The sequence below is a fragment of the Pelophylax lessonae genome (assembly GCF_965119305.1).
Source record: "Pelophylax lessonae genome assembly, chromosome: 5".
NCBI lineage: Eukaryota > Metazoa > Chordata > Amphibia > Anura > Ranidae > Pelophylax > Pelophylax lessonae.
The window spans coordinates 139,395,983-139,413,218 of record NC_138772.1 but is presented as its reverse complement, the minus strand read 5'-3'; the positions used below and the strand labels follow the sequence as shown (position 1 = coordinate 139,413,218).

General features: G+C 36.9%; 1 protein-coding gene across 4 annotated transcripts in view; it reads right to left on the bottom strand.

The window, feature by feature from the left end:
- Positions 1 to 677: 677 nt before the first annotated feature.
- Positions 678 to 17,236, bottom strand: part of CREB5 (cAMP responsive element binding protein 5) — a 593,699-nt gene continuing 577,140 nt past the window's right edge. For 3 of the 4 annotated variants that reach the window (XM_082257535.1, XM_082257536.1, XM_082257538.1), the window contains one exon: positions 678 to 2,272. In XM_082257535.1, the coding sequence (XP_082113661.1) occupies positions 2,109 to 2,272 (164 nt within the window). In that variant the 3' untranslated portion in view covers positions 678 to 2,108. Of the gene's footprint in view, positions 2,273 to 8,147; positions 8,184 to 17,236 lie in introns of all 4 variants that reach the window. The other variant, XM_082257537.1, reaches the window with a different exon arrangement.

Below are 17,236 nucleotides of genomic sequence, written 5' to 3'. Positions count from 1 at the left end.
TCTTGTGTTACCTTTAGTGCTTATGTTCATATAATATCACTTATGTTCTCTCCATAAAAAAAAGAAAAAAAAATCTAACTAAATTAGCACCCTGGGGCATTTTAAAGATATAGATTTTTACACATGGTGTACTAATATATATTTGTTTCATTTTTATAAAAGGCTATCTGATTTCCCATAAAATGTAGAAAAGCAATAAAAAAGAAAGCATTGGACTAAACAATTCCAAAGTAAATGCTTGCTTAAAAATATATATGTATATATATATATTTATATATATATAATGTATAAAAAAGGCCTGTACATTGGTTTTGGTTGGCTGGGCTAAATTAATAAAAGTACAGTGCATGCTCAGACCTGACCTGGGATTTGAAGGTTTCTATACCAGTTTACACATAAAATAGGTTTTGCAACAGTTGTTCTTTTTTTGGTTAAAAAATTTCTAACAGCTATATGCAGTCATAGTATTACAGGCAGCATTATTATATTTATTTGGTACCAAGCAGCAATGTAAATCAGTGCTTTTTCCATTAGACTTGGGAGTCTGCATTTGATTTTGTTATGATTATATTGAGTCCAGAGACATTATAACACAGAAATAATGTAATAATGCTGACTGCACCTATTGGTTACATTGTCTGTGATAGTTGTCAACTTAAAATGTGGTGGAGTTTTTCTTCCTAGACAATGGTAAATGGTTCCCTTTAAAGGAAATAGTGAGTTTGACCTGTGTCACTGCATAAATAACTCTAACTACTAGCCAAAGATGGAGGAAGACAAGTATGGGAGGAGTGTTTTGTGTAGCAGCAGTAGATGAGGGGAAGCTGTATATCTGTTGATGCTTCAGGGGGCAGTGAAAAACAATTACTTTTAACGTACTTAAAATGAGTAAGTTAAAAATTAAAAAGTTCTGGGACTTTCATGGGTTTCTTCATCAATATTTCATCTTGCTTCAAGGTAAGGATTCTCTTAAATAGCTACAGTGTTTTTTTTTCTCACAATTTTCTAAAATAGCCATATGCTAGTTAGTTAGGTAGGAGCGAGTTTATGACAACAACAGCTTCAAGAGGCAACTTAGCTGGAAGCATGGAAAGTTAGATCAGGGGTCCTAAACATTAAATGGCAAAGAAGTGTGATGTGCCAGCCTTGAAACACAACATTCAGGAAAATTAGTTAATAATTATGTTTAGTGCGTTAATAAAACTGAATAAATTAAGTAACGCTTGCTTAAACTCATGCGTATTTAAATCATATATTGCATCAGATGTTTGGACCGGTGGATTCTGAGCATCTAAAAAAAAGTTGTTGCCAACAAGATATCTAATTACAGGCCATGGGTAAGGACCACTGAGTTTGATGGAGAAACCCTTTAAATTGGCACTTAAAAGCCAATTGATTTAGGTACAGTTTGTAGAGATTAAAATACAACATAGTAGCTGTAGTATAGTGATTAACAAATATGTTTTTATAATACACTAGTTTCACAATCAACTGTCAAGAGATGGCGTCTGATTAGAAACTATGGCATTAGACCTTACTATATATTCATACATTTATAACAGTTCTTGAAACAGTTGTAACATAACTTGTGTATTATAAAAACGGCTTTGTCAATTTTGAATGGCAAAAAGAAATACACTGGAAATGTAACAGGTAGTTATGTAACAATTTTGTCAATGCATTACATTTAATGTCCAGGTGCGAGCACCTAAATCTGGTCTTTGAGCAAAAATGGCTGTCACCCTATGTTCATAAAAAAAGAAAAAAGAAGATTCAGGCCACTTTGAAGACTGACAAAAAAAAAAAAAAGAAACCAAATTTGAAATGTTACTATGTACATAAATGCTTCAGTTCTCAAAGTAACACAATGTACCAGAATATCGAGAAAGCGTCACACGTTTCCCAAAACTGCTAGCATAGTAATTGCATAAATCCCTTTTCTTATAAGAAAAAAAAAACACATTTGAATACTATAAAAAAAAGAAAGGCAAGGTCTTTCAATGACTGAAGAGACTTCCAGGATTGAAATAAAGTTGAGAAAATGTTCGTAAAAATGGAAGATCTGATTTAATACCAAACTCCCGAAGGCAGTTTTTGAACCCAATGTTTCAGAGAATTGGGTTTAGGTCTGTTCTGTGGTTGGCAAGAGGGTTGAGAGAGGAACTCCCAACCACGTCACTGATGGAAGAGGAAGTTGTAATGGTGTTATGTTGAATGACTTGCTGCTGGGAGCAGGCTGGAACCGGACTCTCAGGCGGGCTGTTTTCAGGACCTGAGGATGACATCAGCACAATGGTAAATAATAAAAAAATTAAATATCTAATACAACAATGGTGTATTCTCTTTACACACAGAGACACTTACAATTTTTTCAACTATCAAACATATTAGAATCATCTTAACTTCCTATTTTTGCTACTGCAGAGGATCATGGAGACAGCATGCTTGACTTTTGACAGACTTAGGTTTTTTCAATTGAATCTGAGCATCCCCAGGCTATTTGGGAAGTAAACTCCCTGGAGCATCTCTTGAGGTGGCCTTTGAGCTGATATGCATCTTGATATACCACGAACACCTCTAATGAGAGATTCATTGGATTTGTTTAATGAATCTTATCTTGCTATAAACCATCGTCAGCTGTCCTCTTTTCAAGTTCCACTTACAGATACCAACTCAAAATGCCAAATAGAAGTACTGCATGGCCAGTTAAAGACCATAGACTCCCAAATATGTAATCAGCCGCCTATATACATGGCTTGTTCTCCTAAGTGAATTGTTTGGTTAGTTGTATAATTGTTCCTAACAATCAATGGGGTTGATTTACTAAAATAGCAAATTGGCTGTTCAATTTGCAAGAGAATTTTCACTTTGCTGGGGAATTTTGCCTTAGCTAGATGAATGTGATAAAAATTGACTTTGCAAAGAATACGCAATGTTGAAAAAATAGGTGCGCTAAACAAATGTGTTGAATAAATTGACGTATAGGCACATATATGCACAATGAAAACAATCAAGTCTCATAAGTGGTGGTGAAAAATCAATAAACCATGGTGAACGTGATCCAATTGAAAATGGGAAACTCAAAAAGAGGGCAAAACTAATATAAGTCCACAAAGTCCAATTAATATAGTCTTCGCCAAAACGTGTGTTGTGAAGAAATGTGAGAAATCAACTTCAAGTGATATTTCCAGTGCTGTAAACAGTGATTCCCACCCCCGACAGGCTTTCCTCCTTACCAGATTGAGTAAAGTAAGGCGCAGAGTGAAAACTCAAATAAGCCGGTTGGAAAGGAGGAAAACTTCCACTGCAATTCCACCCTGTGAGATGACGCAAATTGGCCTCTTACCAGATGGTCTATATCAAAGGCACAGGAAAATCTCCTAAGTGGATGTCCCTTCTGTTGATCGAATACTGGTAGTCCCCTCCGCTAACCACATACGTCCGTGTTCTTATTTAAACTCCCCAGGATGTCATGTGAGGAACAAGGAATAAGCAGACGTTTTTTAACGGAGCCGGTATGAGTCTCCTCAATTTTCAGAGATAACATATGAGGAGCTCAAAAACGTGTTGAAAAAAACAAGCATGGATTCAAGCCGGCACAGCCGCCTGCAGTGCAAAGGATAATGACGGCGCGGCTCTCCTCAAATCCTACGCATTTCCCCCGAATGGGCTTCCGCTGGGACAGGAGCTGGCTCGCGCCTCCACTTTTGCACTTTAAATATGTTCTCTGGCAATGATTTCCCAATGACGCGTAGGATTTGAGAAGAGCCGCGCCGTCATTATCCTTTGCACAGTCCGCACTACAGGCGGCTGTGCCGGCTTGAATCCATGCTTGTTTTTTTCATCTGTATTGGCTTCGGGTGTGAAATTAAGGAGAAGAGTGATCCTCCCAATTGTTCTTCTGGAGGCTGGATGGGAACTACTTTATAGGCGAGAAACCAACACGTTTTTGAGCTCAACATATGTTATCTCTGAAAATTGAGGAGACTCATACCGGCTCAGTTAAAAAACATCTGTTTATTCCTTGTTCCTCACATGACATCCTGGGGAGTTTAAATAAGAACACAGACGTATGTGGTTAGCGGAGGGGACTACCGGTATTCGATCAACAGAAGGGACATCCACTTAGGAGATTTTCCTGTGCCTTTGATATAGACCATCTGGTAAGAGGCCAATTTGCATCATCTCACAGGGTGGAATTGCAGTGGAAGTTTTCCTCCTTTCCAACCGGCTTATTTGAGTTTTCACTCTGCGCCTTACCTTACTCAATCTGGTAAGGAGGAAAGCCTGTTGGTGGTGGGAATCACTGTTTACAGCACTGGAAATATCACTTGAAGTTGATTTCTCACATTTCTTCACAACACACGTTTTGGTGAAGACTATATTAATTGGACTTTGTGGACTTATATTAGTTTTTGCACTCATTTTGGGTTTCCCATTTTCAATTGGATCACGTTCACCATGGTTTATTGATTTTTCACCACCACTTATGAGACTTGATTGTTTTCATTGTGCATATATGTGCCTATACGGCAATTTATTCAACACATTTGTTTAGCGCACCTATTTTTCAACATTATTTTCACTAGGTATAGTTCAGGTAGCAGCTTCACTCCTATCAGCGCACCCACATTTGCATCACAAAGAATACGCAATATTGTGCAAGGAAAATTGAAAAACTTGGTGGTTGATTTATTAAAGGAAAATCCACTGTGCACTACCAGTGTACTGTAAGTGAAATGAGGGGAAGCTCTGCTGATTTCTATCATCCAATCATGTGCAGGCAAAAATGCTGTTTTTTTATTTTCCTTGCATGTCCCCCTCAGATCTACAGAGACTGCACTTCCATGTGCACTTGTAGTGGACTTGTAGTGCACAGTAGATTTGCCTTTAGTAAATAAACCCCACTGTATTTTTGCTTGCACATGATTGGTTATGCAGACTGCTGGTGCTATACAAATTCTGTATAATACTTTTAATAATAATGAAGGGGGTCATCATAGCTTAACCTTATTTACTACGCCAAGAGAAAGTGCAAAGTGAACAGCCTATTGGTCTTTGACAAAACAACCCCTCTGTGTCTTTTAACTTTACAGGATCTTCTGTTCTAGAGACTCTAGAATGACCAGATTTTAAATTAGCAGTTTGAAGTCTTACCCTACATGGATATTTGTAGAGATGAAAATTATATATTTACCCAGTAATTTATTAATTAAAAAGTATTTTATTATTTATTTATTTTATTACCTGAAGAATTATTTGTAAAAGAAGATTTTTTTTTTTTATGCAAGGATTCTCTTTTCTTTTTGTGAGCTCATTTAATGGTGGGGCTTTTTTCTAGGCAACCTAAGAAAATTCCCTTTTAACAAAACCATCCATGGCTCAATAAGAGCACATCCAATATAAGCATTAATCTCTTACTGGTCTTATTTTGCAAAATACAAGACCAAGAGACAGAAATGTGGGCTCTGTCTTTGCTGCTTTCTGCTACCTCCATTTATTCACTTAATTTCATGTGATGAGGAAAGAGTGGTTCCCATTTATTTTAATATGTTGATAACAACATACAGCATCAGAATGATTATTTTGGCAGTAAATGTGCCAATGCCATGTGAAAACTGGATAAAAGACAGCATCAAAAGATTTAAAAATACAATACCTGTATAACTAAACACAAACTGTCTGACATAATAAGGCGTTAAAAGGTGCTCTTAAAGTGTAAAGAAAAAAAATATTTAGTTTTGTAGAGAAAAGGGAAGTGTTATTAAAACTTTTTTATGCCCCCACTGAGGAGATTCACCCTCTTTAATTGTCCAGATGACCATTGTCACCGAGAATGACAACAAGGGGAAAAAAATCACACATTTTTAAGATGTTCTCTGTGGAACAGGGATAAAGGAGTTTGTGACAAATGATGTGGTGAAAACTGTCTAAGAGATTATTTACTGTCTATAGGCACCTTGCTTTTCCATTCCCCAAAAAATATATACATATATATATATATATATATATATATATATATATATATATATATATATATATATTAGTTAGTTGTGATATTGAGATAAACAGTATTTCCAAAATAGTTTCAATGCTTCTGTTAATGTCACTATTAATTTGCAACTACATTTTATCTTTACATTTATCTGTCTTCCTTTTTGATTTAAAGAGTATTCCTAAAATAAATTTTGCTATTGAGGTAAACAAAGACATCATGCTGGCAGGGTAAATTCACAGGGGATTATGTAAGAGATCTGTAAAAGCTGCATCAGCGTTTTTCTTTTTTTTTTTCTTGCTCTTTGTACTAGGAGGTGTTACGTGATGTATAATAACCTACACACTGCACTCCACAAACTACAATAACATCCTTCACCTACTTATTATATCCAGTGTACACCTGCACTATGATTGAACACTGTCAGAGAAATTAGATGTCTTTTATTTCTATAATTATACATTGCATTTTCTTGTAATTTTACACAGTGCTGAAGACCTTAGTCTTTAGTTTCAATTATATCACCGGTGCTCAACCTGTGGCCCTCTAGCTGTTGCAGAACTACAAGTCCCATGAGGCATTGCAAGGCTGGCAGGTGCAAGCATGACTCCCAAAGGCGGAGGCATGACATCACAACAGCTGGAGGGCCACAGGTTAAATGGAAGGATATGTTGTAGAATAACTGAAAAATTACAAAAGGCATTTAACATTTTATACTTGGGGTCTGTATAGCATGAATTAGCTCTTTGCAAACAATGTGCATTTAGGGCCTTGCACTAACCCCCGCCCGCCTGTCAAATTAGGACATATGGCTGTGTTCATACAGCCACTGTCTCCCCATTCAGTAACACTGGCTGCCTGCACACAGCTCTAGGTGGTTCAAGCCACATAAACAAACAGCTCATTCGCTCTTCCTCAGCACATGTGTGAATGAACCCTTGAATCAAACTTTTTGTTTTCTTTTTGCATTATGTATGGAATGTCTAAACCTCTTTATAGTATTTGTTTTGCTGTCTGGGGGATTGGGAGATTTATCTTCACTTTCTTTTCCATAGACACAAAAGCAGTTGTTTTTAGCAATTGTCACTGCAAAACATCTTCATTGGAAGACTTCCCCTCTATTCCTGTCCTAAGGACAACAAAAAAGTTGGGATTCTTTCTCACTTGTAGTCCCAGAGACAATGGTCACCAGGACAGGTAGTGAGGGTGAATCTTCCTGCAGGGACACAGACGGCAAAAAAGCATTGTACACAACAATGTGACCTATCTCATCTGAGGACTTAAATATTTTGGTCTGGGCCCACAGGGGAAATAAGTTTGCCTCCTGTTTCAAAAGGCAATATAGCCTTGACAGGCTTGCAATCCCCATGGAGCACATGGTGGAGGTTTTGTTAAATGTAGAGACTGGTATGGCCGACCACCCATAATTCTTGTATGAAAGCTGTAATTCTTAAATAGACCAACCATGACATTAGCAGCATATGTACCAAACAACTGAGAATTAGGGGTGCATTTTTTTTTTTGAAAGGCTGAAAATCACTTTAACTTAAATATTCAACCACAATTCTTATGCCTTTTGAGTAACCCAACAGAAAAGCGATACAAATGTCGTTCTAAATCTGCTATATTGGTTCTATCAGTGGCAATCTTGCCTTCTGTCTGCCATCCAATTTTGCAGCTGACTGAGCTGTTGGTATTCGATACCCCCTACATTTCAGATTTGTTACTCCTGGACTGCAATATTTGTACCTACATGTCTCATGATTTGCTTGTAGTGAAATGTTATTTATTTGGAGAAAGGAAAGTGGGCCAGCTGCTCCCCACATAGAAGTACTGGGTAGTTCTCTACTCCCAGCAGCTGAACATAGCAACAAGGGAGCAAAGCATAGGTGAGTATGTGCTGCTGATAAAGGGGGGGTGCATTAAGTAAATATGTTATTTTGCCCTGATTAGGCAAACACAGATTCACTTCAAATTTACACAAGATAGAAAGTTTGAGCCAAGCATCATGTCCTTCCGGGTAATTACCCTCTTTAGAGTACAGCATGTGGTATTGTACTACAAAGCCAGGCCTTCCTACAATAGATAGTAAAACAAGAAGACCATTGACTTGAAAATTAATTGCTATATCTTTAAATGAAACTCAACTTACCATGAACTGGGCAGCTTTTGAGTAGAGGTACTCATCCTGCATAAAATGGAAAATTCATTTTAAATGCTTTAAGCAGCTCTCCTGCACTGTGATTTTGGCTTTAAATAATGTTTGCAAGAAGTCCAAAGATGACATCATACAACCCAGGTTTAGAAAAAGAAAATGTAATTGACTTTGTGCTGTAAAGGTACTGTACTTTTGTATGTGCAAATGCTGAGAAACCACACAGTATAAAGGAATAATAATGCAAGATTGCAGCTTGTTAAAAAGCTACTATGCCATAATGTAAAACACTTTTTTAGGCTGAAGACTGGAGACCTTTGGCTCTTTGACATGTAATAACAAGTAATGCTCTGGTTAGAAGGCTGTGCTGGAATGTTTAGTTCCTTGAGCTTTTAAAACCTGTGTATTATGCATGAAGACTCAACAGTTAGCTGCAGGTAGGAACAGCTGACTTTTAAACATATTTGCAACTTAAGAATGTATTCTACAACAGAAACATACCATAGGGTTTAGTATAGGGTTTGCCAATGTTCATAAACATTGTAAAAACAACCATTAAAAAGGTTGATTGGAAACTTCAAATTTTTCTTCTGCTCCTGGACACAGGCATACATCATAGTATTGGAACAACTAAAAAGCCATTCCCCCTAATAAGTAGAGCACATTTTAACATTTTTTTCAACTAAAGCTGGAGAGTGCAAAATCAGGCTTACTTCTGCATAGAAACCAATCAGCTTTCAGGTTTTATTGACAAAGCTTATTTGAACAAGCTGAGGTTAGAGGCTGATTGGCTACCATGCACATCTGCACCTGATTCTAAATGCACCAGCTTTAGTAAATCTATCCCATTATCTCATGATTTGTCTGTCATATTTGTGTCTCAAGAAGGTTTGAATATCATTCTTGATGTATCTGCAGTGGACTAATCTTTGGTCATTTTTTTAAATATGGATCTGTGTCCTGTAGAACAGTGGTTTTATATATTATGGGAATTTCCATGCTCCCATCGCTAATTAAACTTTTTTTAACCACTTAAGCCCCGGAAGATTTTACCCCCTTCCTGACCAGGGGGTATTTTGCGATTCGGCACTGCGTGACTTTAACGGACCATTGCGCGGTCATGCGACGCTATACCTAAACGAATTTGACGTCCTTTTTTTCCCACAAACAGAGCTTTCTTTTGGTGGTATTTGATCACCTGTGCGATTTTTTGATCATGCGTTATAAACAAAAAAAGAGCGACAATTTTGCAAAAATAACAATATTTTTCACATTTTTTATATGAAATTCCCCCCCCCCCCCCAAAAAAAATGTAAAAATCTAAATTTTTTAACATTTTCGGCCAATTTGTTTTATGCTACATATGTTTGGTAAAAAAAAATCGCAAAAAGCGTATTTTGATTGGTTTGCGCAAAAGTTATCGCGTTTACTAACAAAGGGAAAGATTTCTGTCATTTTTGTTGTTTTTTTTTTTAACGCGTAATGGCGGCGATCTGCGATTTTTTTTGCGGTACTGCGACATTGTGGCGGACAGATCGGACCCTTGACTGACATTTTTGACACTTTTGGGGTTACCAGTGACATTTCTACAGTAATCAGTGCTATACATATGCACTGTTACTGTAAAAATACACTGGCAGTGAAGGGGTTAACTTTATTTGAGAGGGAGGGGCTGTGTGTGTCCCTAGGGGCGTGATTCTAACTGTGATTGGCTGTGGCTTGAGGTGTAGGAACAATGATCAACGTTCCTACATAGTAGAACCGTGTGATCATCGTTTCTACACCGGGGAGAATGACAGACGGCTTGCTTACATCAGCTTGTTTACATCAGCCGCCTGACTTTCTCCCTCTCCCCCCGACGATCGCCGAGTGACGCGCGGGGGGGTCCGTGACCCGAGCGGGAGCGCACCTCCGGCGGCGCGCGCTCACTCCCCAGAGCCTCACAGGCTAGCGACGTAGACCTACGTTGCTCTGCCTGTGAGGGGCTGACTGCCGCAGTAAATATACTGTGAGCAGTCGGCAAGTGGTTAAAATATCTAAACCCTAACTGGGTAAGATTTAGTTTTGCATCATAAACAAATGCCATGTTAGTTTCATAGAATATGTTTTTTATTTATTTTATCCTTTTTTGCAACTGCTGATCTCCTCCAGACTTTTTTCAGCATCTTCCTGTTTAACTGCATTCACTCTAGCATCACCTGCACATTATTGCTCTGAACTAGCATCCTGATTGTGATAACAGTAAACTATGTCCCCACAATATGCATTGAGACAGCCACCTGTAGTCCCCATTAGAGACACATGTGACAGGGTGACAATGTAGGCGCACAACTGGGAAATAGTTGTCACTCCATAAAATAAAAGAGCTGCAGATTTAAAAAAAGTCTGATATCAACTTTTGAAATTACTCAACCTCAGAGCTTTTATTAGATTTTAGTGATTATGTTAAGATCTACTTTATCCCTTTATTTACAAAAAAGTAAACTTAAGCATGGCTTTGATGTTCAAGTCTGTTTAAGACTTTTATGATATATGGATAATATAGCGTTTACCTATTATACGAAGCCTTTCTTAAACCAGCAATAGATAGTTTGACGACATAAGCCATGTATGGGCAGGCTGAGTGTACTCAAATTGATCAATTGATCAGTTATAGCCACTAGCAATAATCACTGTGTTCTCCTAGTGGGTGGGGGGTAATGTGGAAGCTGTCTCTGCCTGGAGAACACAATGGTTCCACGGGAGGGATTCCCCCATCAACCATGCCTGCGTTTATGGGAGAATCGAGCGATTTTCTTTCCTGCAATCACAGAAAATTGCATAGTCTATTGGCTGGCTTTACTGGGCTGCATTTTTTGAAAGCCAGAAATAGGAAGGTATGCAAAGTCACATGGCAACTAGATTCTTCCTGTGACTTTTTCTATTTCTACATTTGCTATCAGACATGATGAGCCTTTAAGTTCATTGGAGCTGAGTTTTTCCCTAGTTCAGAAGTCATCAGCTATACCATAAGGATAGTTGGGGCCACACAGGAAATATGTCCTTGCATGTGTAGAAGGCTATTAGGATTGTATTAACAGAAAGGACTCACATTTTTTTTTTTTTAAGTTGGATTTACATTATGCTATGTGGCATGTGTTTTACATAAAAATATGTCTAGTGGAGGTTTCCAAAGCATGTATGTAATTTATACATCCATTAGAAGACTGTACCCTATTACATATACAAAAATTAAACATAACGTACTGCAGAAATGGACAGCACTTTCCAAAAGGATAAACATTTTTATACCTAGAAAACAGCGTTTATAGATAACGCTAAAAGCAAAAGTATAATGCTTTTTTTTAGTAAATTCTATTTATTTAGTTTATGTATGATTGATTTTTTTATTATATTTTAATAATGTGTATCCAAACTTTATTTTATAAACACTTTATACAGTGTGTATTCCACAATTTGCAGAGGATGCTGGGCTTTCTCGTGAATAAATGCATATACGCTTGCTTCGGTATAACAGATTTAGCCAAAGAAAAGGATCATCTCAACTGATTGCACAGCACAGATATAGAAAAGAACTTATATTAACTGGTGTTTTAATCTACAGACTGACACCCTGACACTAGCGGGCCCCAAGTAGTAAAAATTAAATATCTATGGCATATTTATATATGGAGTAAATAACCAAATCTCTAGGTATTAGCACTGAATTTAAATGGATAAAGAAAACACACACATATATATGTGTGTATATATATATATATATATATATATATATGTATGTATATATGTATATATATATATATTTATATATATATATATATATATATATATATATGTATATATATATATATATATATATATATATATATATATATATATATATATATATGTATATATATATATATATATATATATATATATGTATATATATATATATATATATATATATATATATGTATATATATATATATATATATATATATATATATATATATATATATATATATATATATATATATGCTGTATATAGAACTATACGTTCCCTTTAAAACACTCTTTGTAACTGTTAGTAACTAGAGAAATGTTTCAAAGAAGCAGACATAGAAAAACATATTTGTCCACATGTGTATGATGATAAATTCATACAAAAGGTGATGCAAGAAACAGAGGGAGCGCAATGTATCAGCAGTTAGACACCTGTTTATGATGTCATGCTTTGACATTCTTGCACAGGGAAGCAGGAAAGCAGATTAAAGAATTAGAAATTCTTAACAACTAACATTAAATTGCTACTTTACATAACTGTTTCAAGACAAAAGTCTTTATTTGATAAGTGAAAAGTAATGCACAGACCATAGCACCTACATTTTTTTTTCAATGTATTAGCAATTTATTTCAGTAAGATCGCGGAAAGCTTTAAGCGCACTTTTCATTGCTCTGTGCACTGCATTACTAAATAAAGACCAAAAGCTTTTCATTGCTCCTACAGGTATGGCTGACTTTCATCAAATGCAATGCAAACAATATTATTTAACAGGAGCAAAGTTATAAATGATAATTTTGGTAAGATGTGTTGTACAAGGCGTAGGATCATCTTATGAAGCATATGTAGACAAATAGAAATAGGACCATTCATGGGTAAGGCAGAGCACAGACATTTCTGCTTGAAGTATTGTCCACATAAATAATAGCAGTTTGTATGGCATCACTTTGTAAGCTGGATAGCGTTGGGGGGGGGGGGGAGGGGGTTAGAAGTCCCAGAAATTTGAGTCATATCCATTTAGCTGTATTTTTGTTCGATATATGGACATATTTTAAATTTTCTCAATGTGATGCATTCAGATATAGGTGAAGTCAACAAGAAATGGGCTGTATTACAAAAAATACTGGGCCCAGTGAAAACTAAACATCAGCTGGTTAAAAATTGAATGATTTATTGCTGCACTGTGCTCAACAATACAGTACATATGATGAAAAATCCCAATAAAAAGTCCACCAAATATGGAAAAAAAACAAACAAAAAAGTCCACATATCATGTCAATCAGTGATTATTCACAGCTTCTTTCTCCTTCCTTGATAGTGTGCTGCACCATTAGCACCATTAGCCGCTCACCCCACTATTTGACCTACACATTATGCCACAGGGAGTTTCTTCATCAGAGGGATTCTGTGGCGTAACACGTAAGGGGCTGAAGCTGGTGATGTAAGACGTCTTTCCTGACAGTTGGACAGAAGGGAATGCTGGAAGTACCTGTGATCCGCACTGAGCGAATTCCATTTTTCACAAGCTGCAGCCTCTCTGTATAATGCCCCTGTGGTGGTCTGTAAAGTGGCATATGCAAGTAATCTGTAGTGCACCAGTCATTGCGCATAATTCTTGAGAGTGCATTTTTTATGGGTTGTTTTAAATAAATTAGCATGTTTTTATGGAAAGCACTATGATTTGTCATATGTTTTATTCCTGAGCCTTTCTTCTGGATTTGTGGAAGCATTGGCACTCTTTAATCAGATCAAGAGGGACAGATATCCATCTGATGAATGTTGTTTATTTCCCTTAAAGGGACATGCACAGGTGACTAATTTAGGTCAAATCGTGAGGTGAGCCGCTAACGGCGGTGGCGTGTGCAGCGCATATGGTGTTTATTCCAGGGAAAGAGTAAGAAGTTGTGACTTATCACTCATTGACACAGCAAAAGGACTTTTTCGTTTTCTTTACTTCATATTTGGTGAACTTTTTCTTGGACTTTTCATCATATTTATTGTTGAGCACTGTGCAGCGCTAAATCATTTAATTTCTCACTAATATTGCTTGAATTGTGTGGTACACTTATATACTTTGGCAGCAGCACATTTGTGATTGTATATAATATTTTTGTTTTTATTCATATTTATTTCATTAACAAGAAATAGGTGTGTGCAAGGGGACTTTTATTTCTTTATCAGCTGCTACTTAAAGTGGTTGTAAACCCTTACATACCCAGTAAAGTGACTGGCATCAAGTGATACACAGAGAATAATAAAATCCTCCTACATAAGTTGTACCCGTTTATCTGCAGCAATCTCTTCTCTACATCCATTTAATTCGCAGAATTTATACAGCTTGGCTGAGCTTTCAGAAATCAGGGGGTGGGGAGCTAAAGCTACACTCTGCAGAGCTTGGTGAGGGGAGCTCTAAGAGCTGATTGGAGGGAAGGGGCACATGCCTCTTCACACAGCACAAAGGAACAGAGCTGAGAATGTCATTCATGTACTGTGTGCTGGAGCTCCCTCCCCTGTCACCTTTGTTCGCTTGGTGTCAGGAAAACCTATCTGAAGAGATTCACGCTGATAGCAGAGGAACAAAGCGGCAGACAGAAATGACACTAAGTGCTCCTTATTGAGACAAGCCCACACAGGGTTATGGTTTGTTCCTATTTCATGTCAGAGGTTTGCAACCACTTTAAAGCAGAACTAAACCCAAGAACAAAAAAAGTAATATATTGCATCTCACTAGTCCTATAATTCGTTTTAATTTTTCAGGCTAAGAACATATTTATTGCTAGAAATGCAGCTCCTTGTCTCTTGTGTGACAAACTGGAAGCAAAAACAATGTTATCCTTTATGTGTTAACTACTAAGCCCATCACTCCATATGTAATGGAGATAATAAAAGGCAGACATGTTTAAAGTCCAGCATGGTTGGCTACCATGGATAGAAAAATATACTAATTGTTATGGAGCCCTGCATACAGTGAAGGAGTGACCACAGTCACCCAAGATAAGTCTATTATTTAGAAGATTACCAGGCAATAAAGGGAATAAAACAGGAAATAATAACAATGCAATCACTATATCTAAGGACTGATAAGCTGCAATATATTCATTATTGTTTTAAAGGTTTAGATACACTTTAACCTTTTTGCGCAGATAGGTCAGGTCAGGTGAAAGGGCAACTGTATAGGTAAAATGTCTAGGGGGAGGAGGGGTTTGTATAAATTATGCCTCTGTTAGCAACTGAGGTACTGTAGGTAACTTGAAATATATTATGGTTAGCTATGATTGGTTGGCTACAGCGTATGTTAGGTCTAGGGTTAACATATTCAGTACATGTACTTTTAGGCTTTGGATTAATTTTAGGTATATGTAAAAAGATTAGAGTGAAAGCTATCAAATTAATTAATCATGTGGTTAGTATGACTTCCTATTCTTTTTCAGTTAAAAATGTATTAACCAGTAGGTGTGTTTTGTAAAATGTCTCACCTTAAAACACTAGATGTCCCTTTATAAATGAATGGCCTCTTGTATGAATATTAAAATGCATGTTTTACTTTTTTACTCATTTTGTATGAAGCTGGCTTATAATGGTGTATTCTAACTAACTGTGGATCCCTGTTACATCATATAGACAAGTTACAATGAATTACATTGTATGTCTATCCCCTAATGGAATATCTATCCTAAAACATATCTGAGATTATTTAATAAACCAATATGCAAAATGCACAAATTTTTCCTAACTTATCAGTGTGAAATAATTTTCCATCACTTTTCCATCCTATAGACAAGTTACAAAAAATGACATTGTATTTCTACACCCTAATGGAGTATCTATCCTAAAACATATTTGAGCTTATTTAATAAACCAACATGGAAAATGCACAAATTTTTCCTAACTTATCAGTGTGAAATAATTTTCACTGACCCGACTCCAGTAAAATTATATCTGACTGCTTTCTTCTTACTAAGTAACTCTGATTTGGACATATGAATTCAATATAATATACAAAAAATAGTTATTCCCTGTGATAGTCAGTCAGATTCTAGCAGTTTATACCGGAGGCTCCAAAGTGAAGTACACCTGTGACTGGTTGCTACATATATCAGTGTCTGCCTGTTAGGCTCAATTCACACCTAGGCGATTTAAATTGCGGGCGGAATCCGCACGATTCTGCCTACGATTGTGGAAAACACGGGACCCATTTGCGATGCCATTATTTCTCAATGGCACCCCAAACGTGGTGCAAGTTTGCCGCGAGTGTCGTGCGACAAATTGCGGCAAAATCGAGCAAACAAAATCACGGTACACGTGTTGCCAAAAAGAAGAATTTCTACTTCAACACACGTATCACGATTTTGTTTGCGTGATTAGTTGCACGACAATTGTGGCAAAATCACACCATGTTTTGGGTGCCATTGGGAAATAATAGCATCGCAAACGCGTCCCGCGTTTCGACACGATTCTTAAATAGTGGGCCTAATTGCCGCGATTTCGCCTGCGATTCAAATCACCTAGGTGTGAATGGAGTCCTAAAGTCGACCCTGCTTGGCCCTGGAACATTGGGGTTGATTTACTAAAGGAAAATAGTCGAAGGAAAAGGAGAGAATCCTTGGCGTGGGGCTTTAAATGGCACCTCATAACGATGAGTAGTATATTAATAAAAAAGATGAATAAAAAAGATTGACATCAACATTCAGTATTGCATGGTGTTTTGTATTTGGTATCTCCATGTCTTGCTGTATTTGTCTGTCTACGCTGCTACACACTGTATGTACCAGCAATTTTATGAATTTATTATTTAATAATAATCTTTTTTATTAATATATTACTCATCATTGTGAGGTGCCTTTAAAGTCCCACGCGAAGGGGATTCTCTCCTTTTCCCTTTATCATAGGGATGGGGCACCACTTTTGAGGTCTCACACTGACCGTATCCCATTTACTAAAGGAAAATAGTCTGTTCACTTTGCAAGGTTTCTGTGATTAAAGCAATATTAAACCCCAAACCAGAAATGTAATATATTGTGGCTTACCAATAGATGTGGTGGCTGTATTAGTTTTATTGTTTATTTTTCTCCTCTGTTTTATTTGGTGATCTTGCCAATAACACACCTCCTGTATTAGAGTGCCCCCACTCTGGCGGAATGAGCGCAGGGGGCACATCTGGACAGCAGCATTGTCAGTCCTGGGGGGAGGGTAATGTTAGATGTACTAGCAGATTTAAATGCACTAACAAATTGAAGCTAAACTCCAATTAACACTTTTTAAGCAATAACAGTAGTTTTGTTCCCTTTTGGGCTAAAGATTTTACATAAATAAATAAAATTGA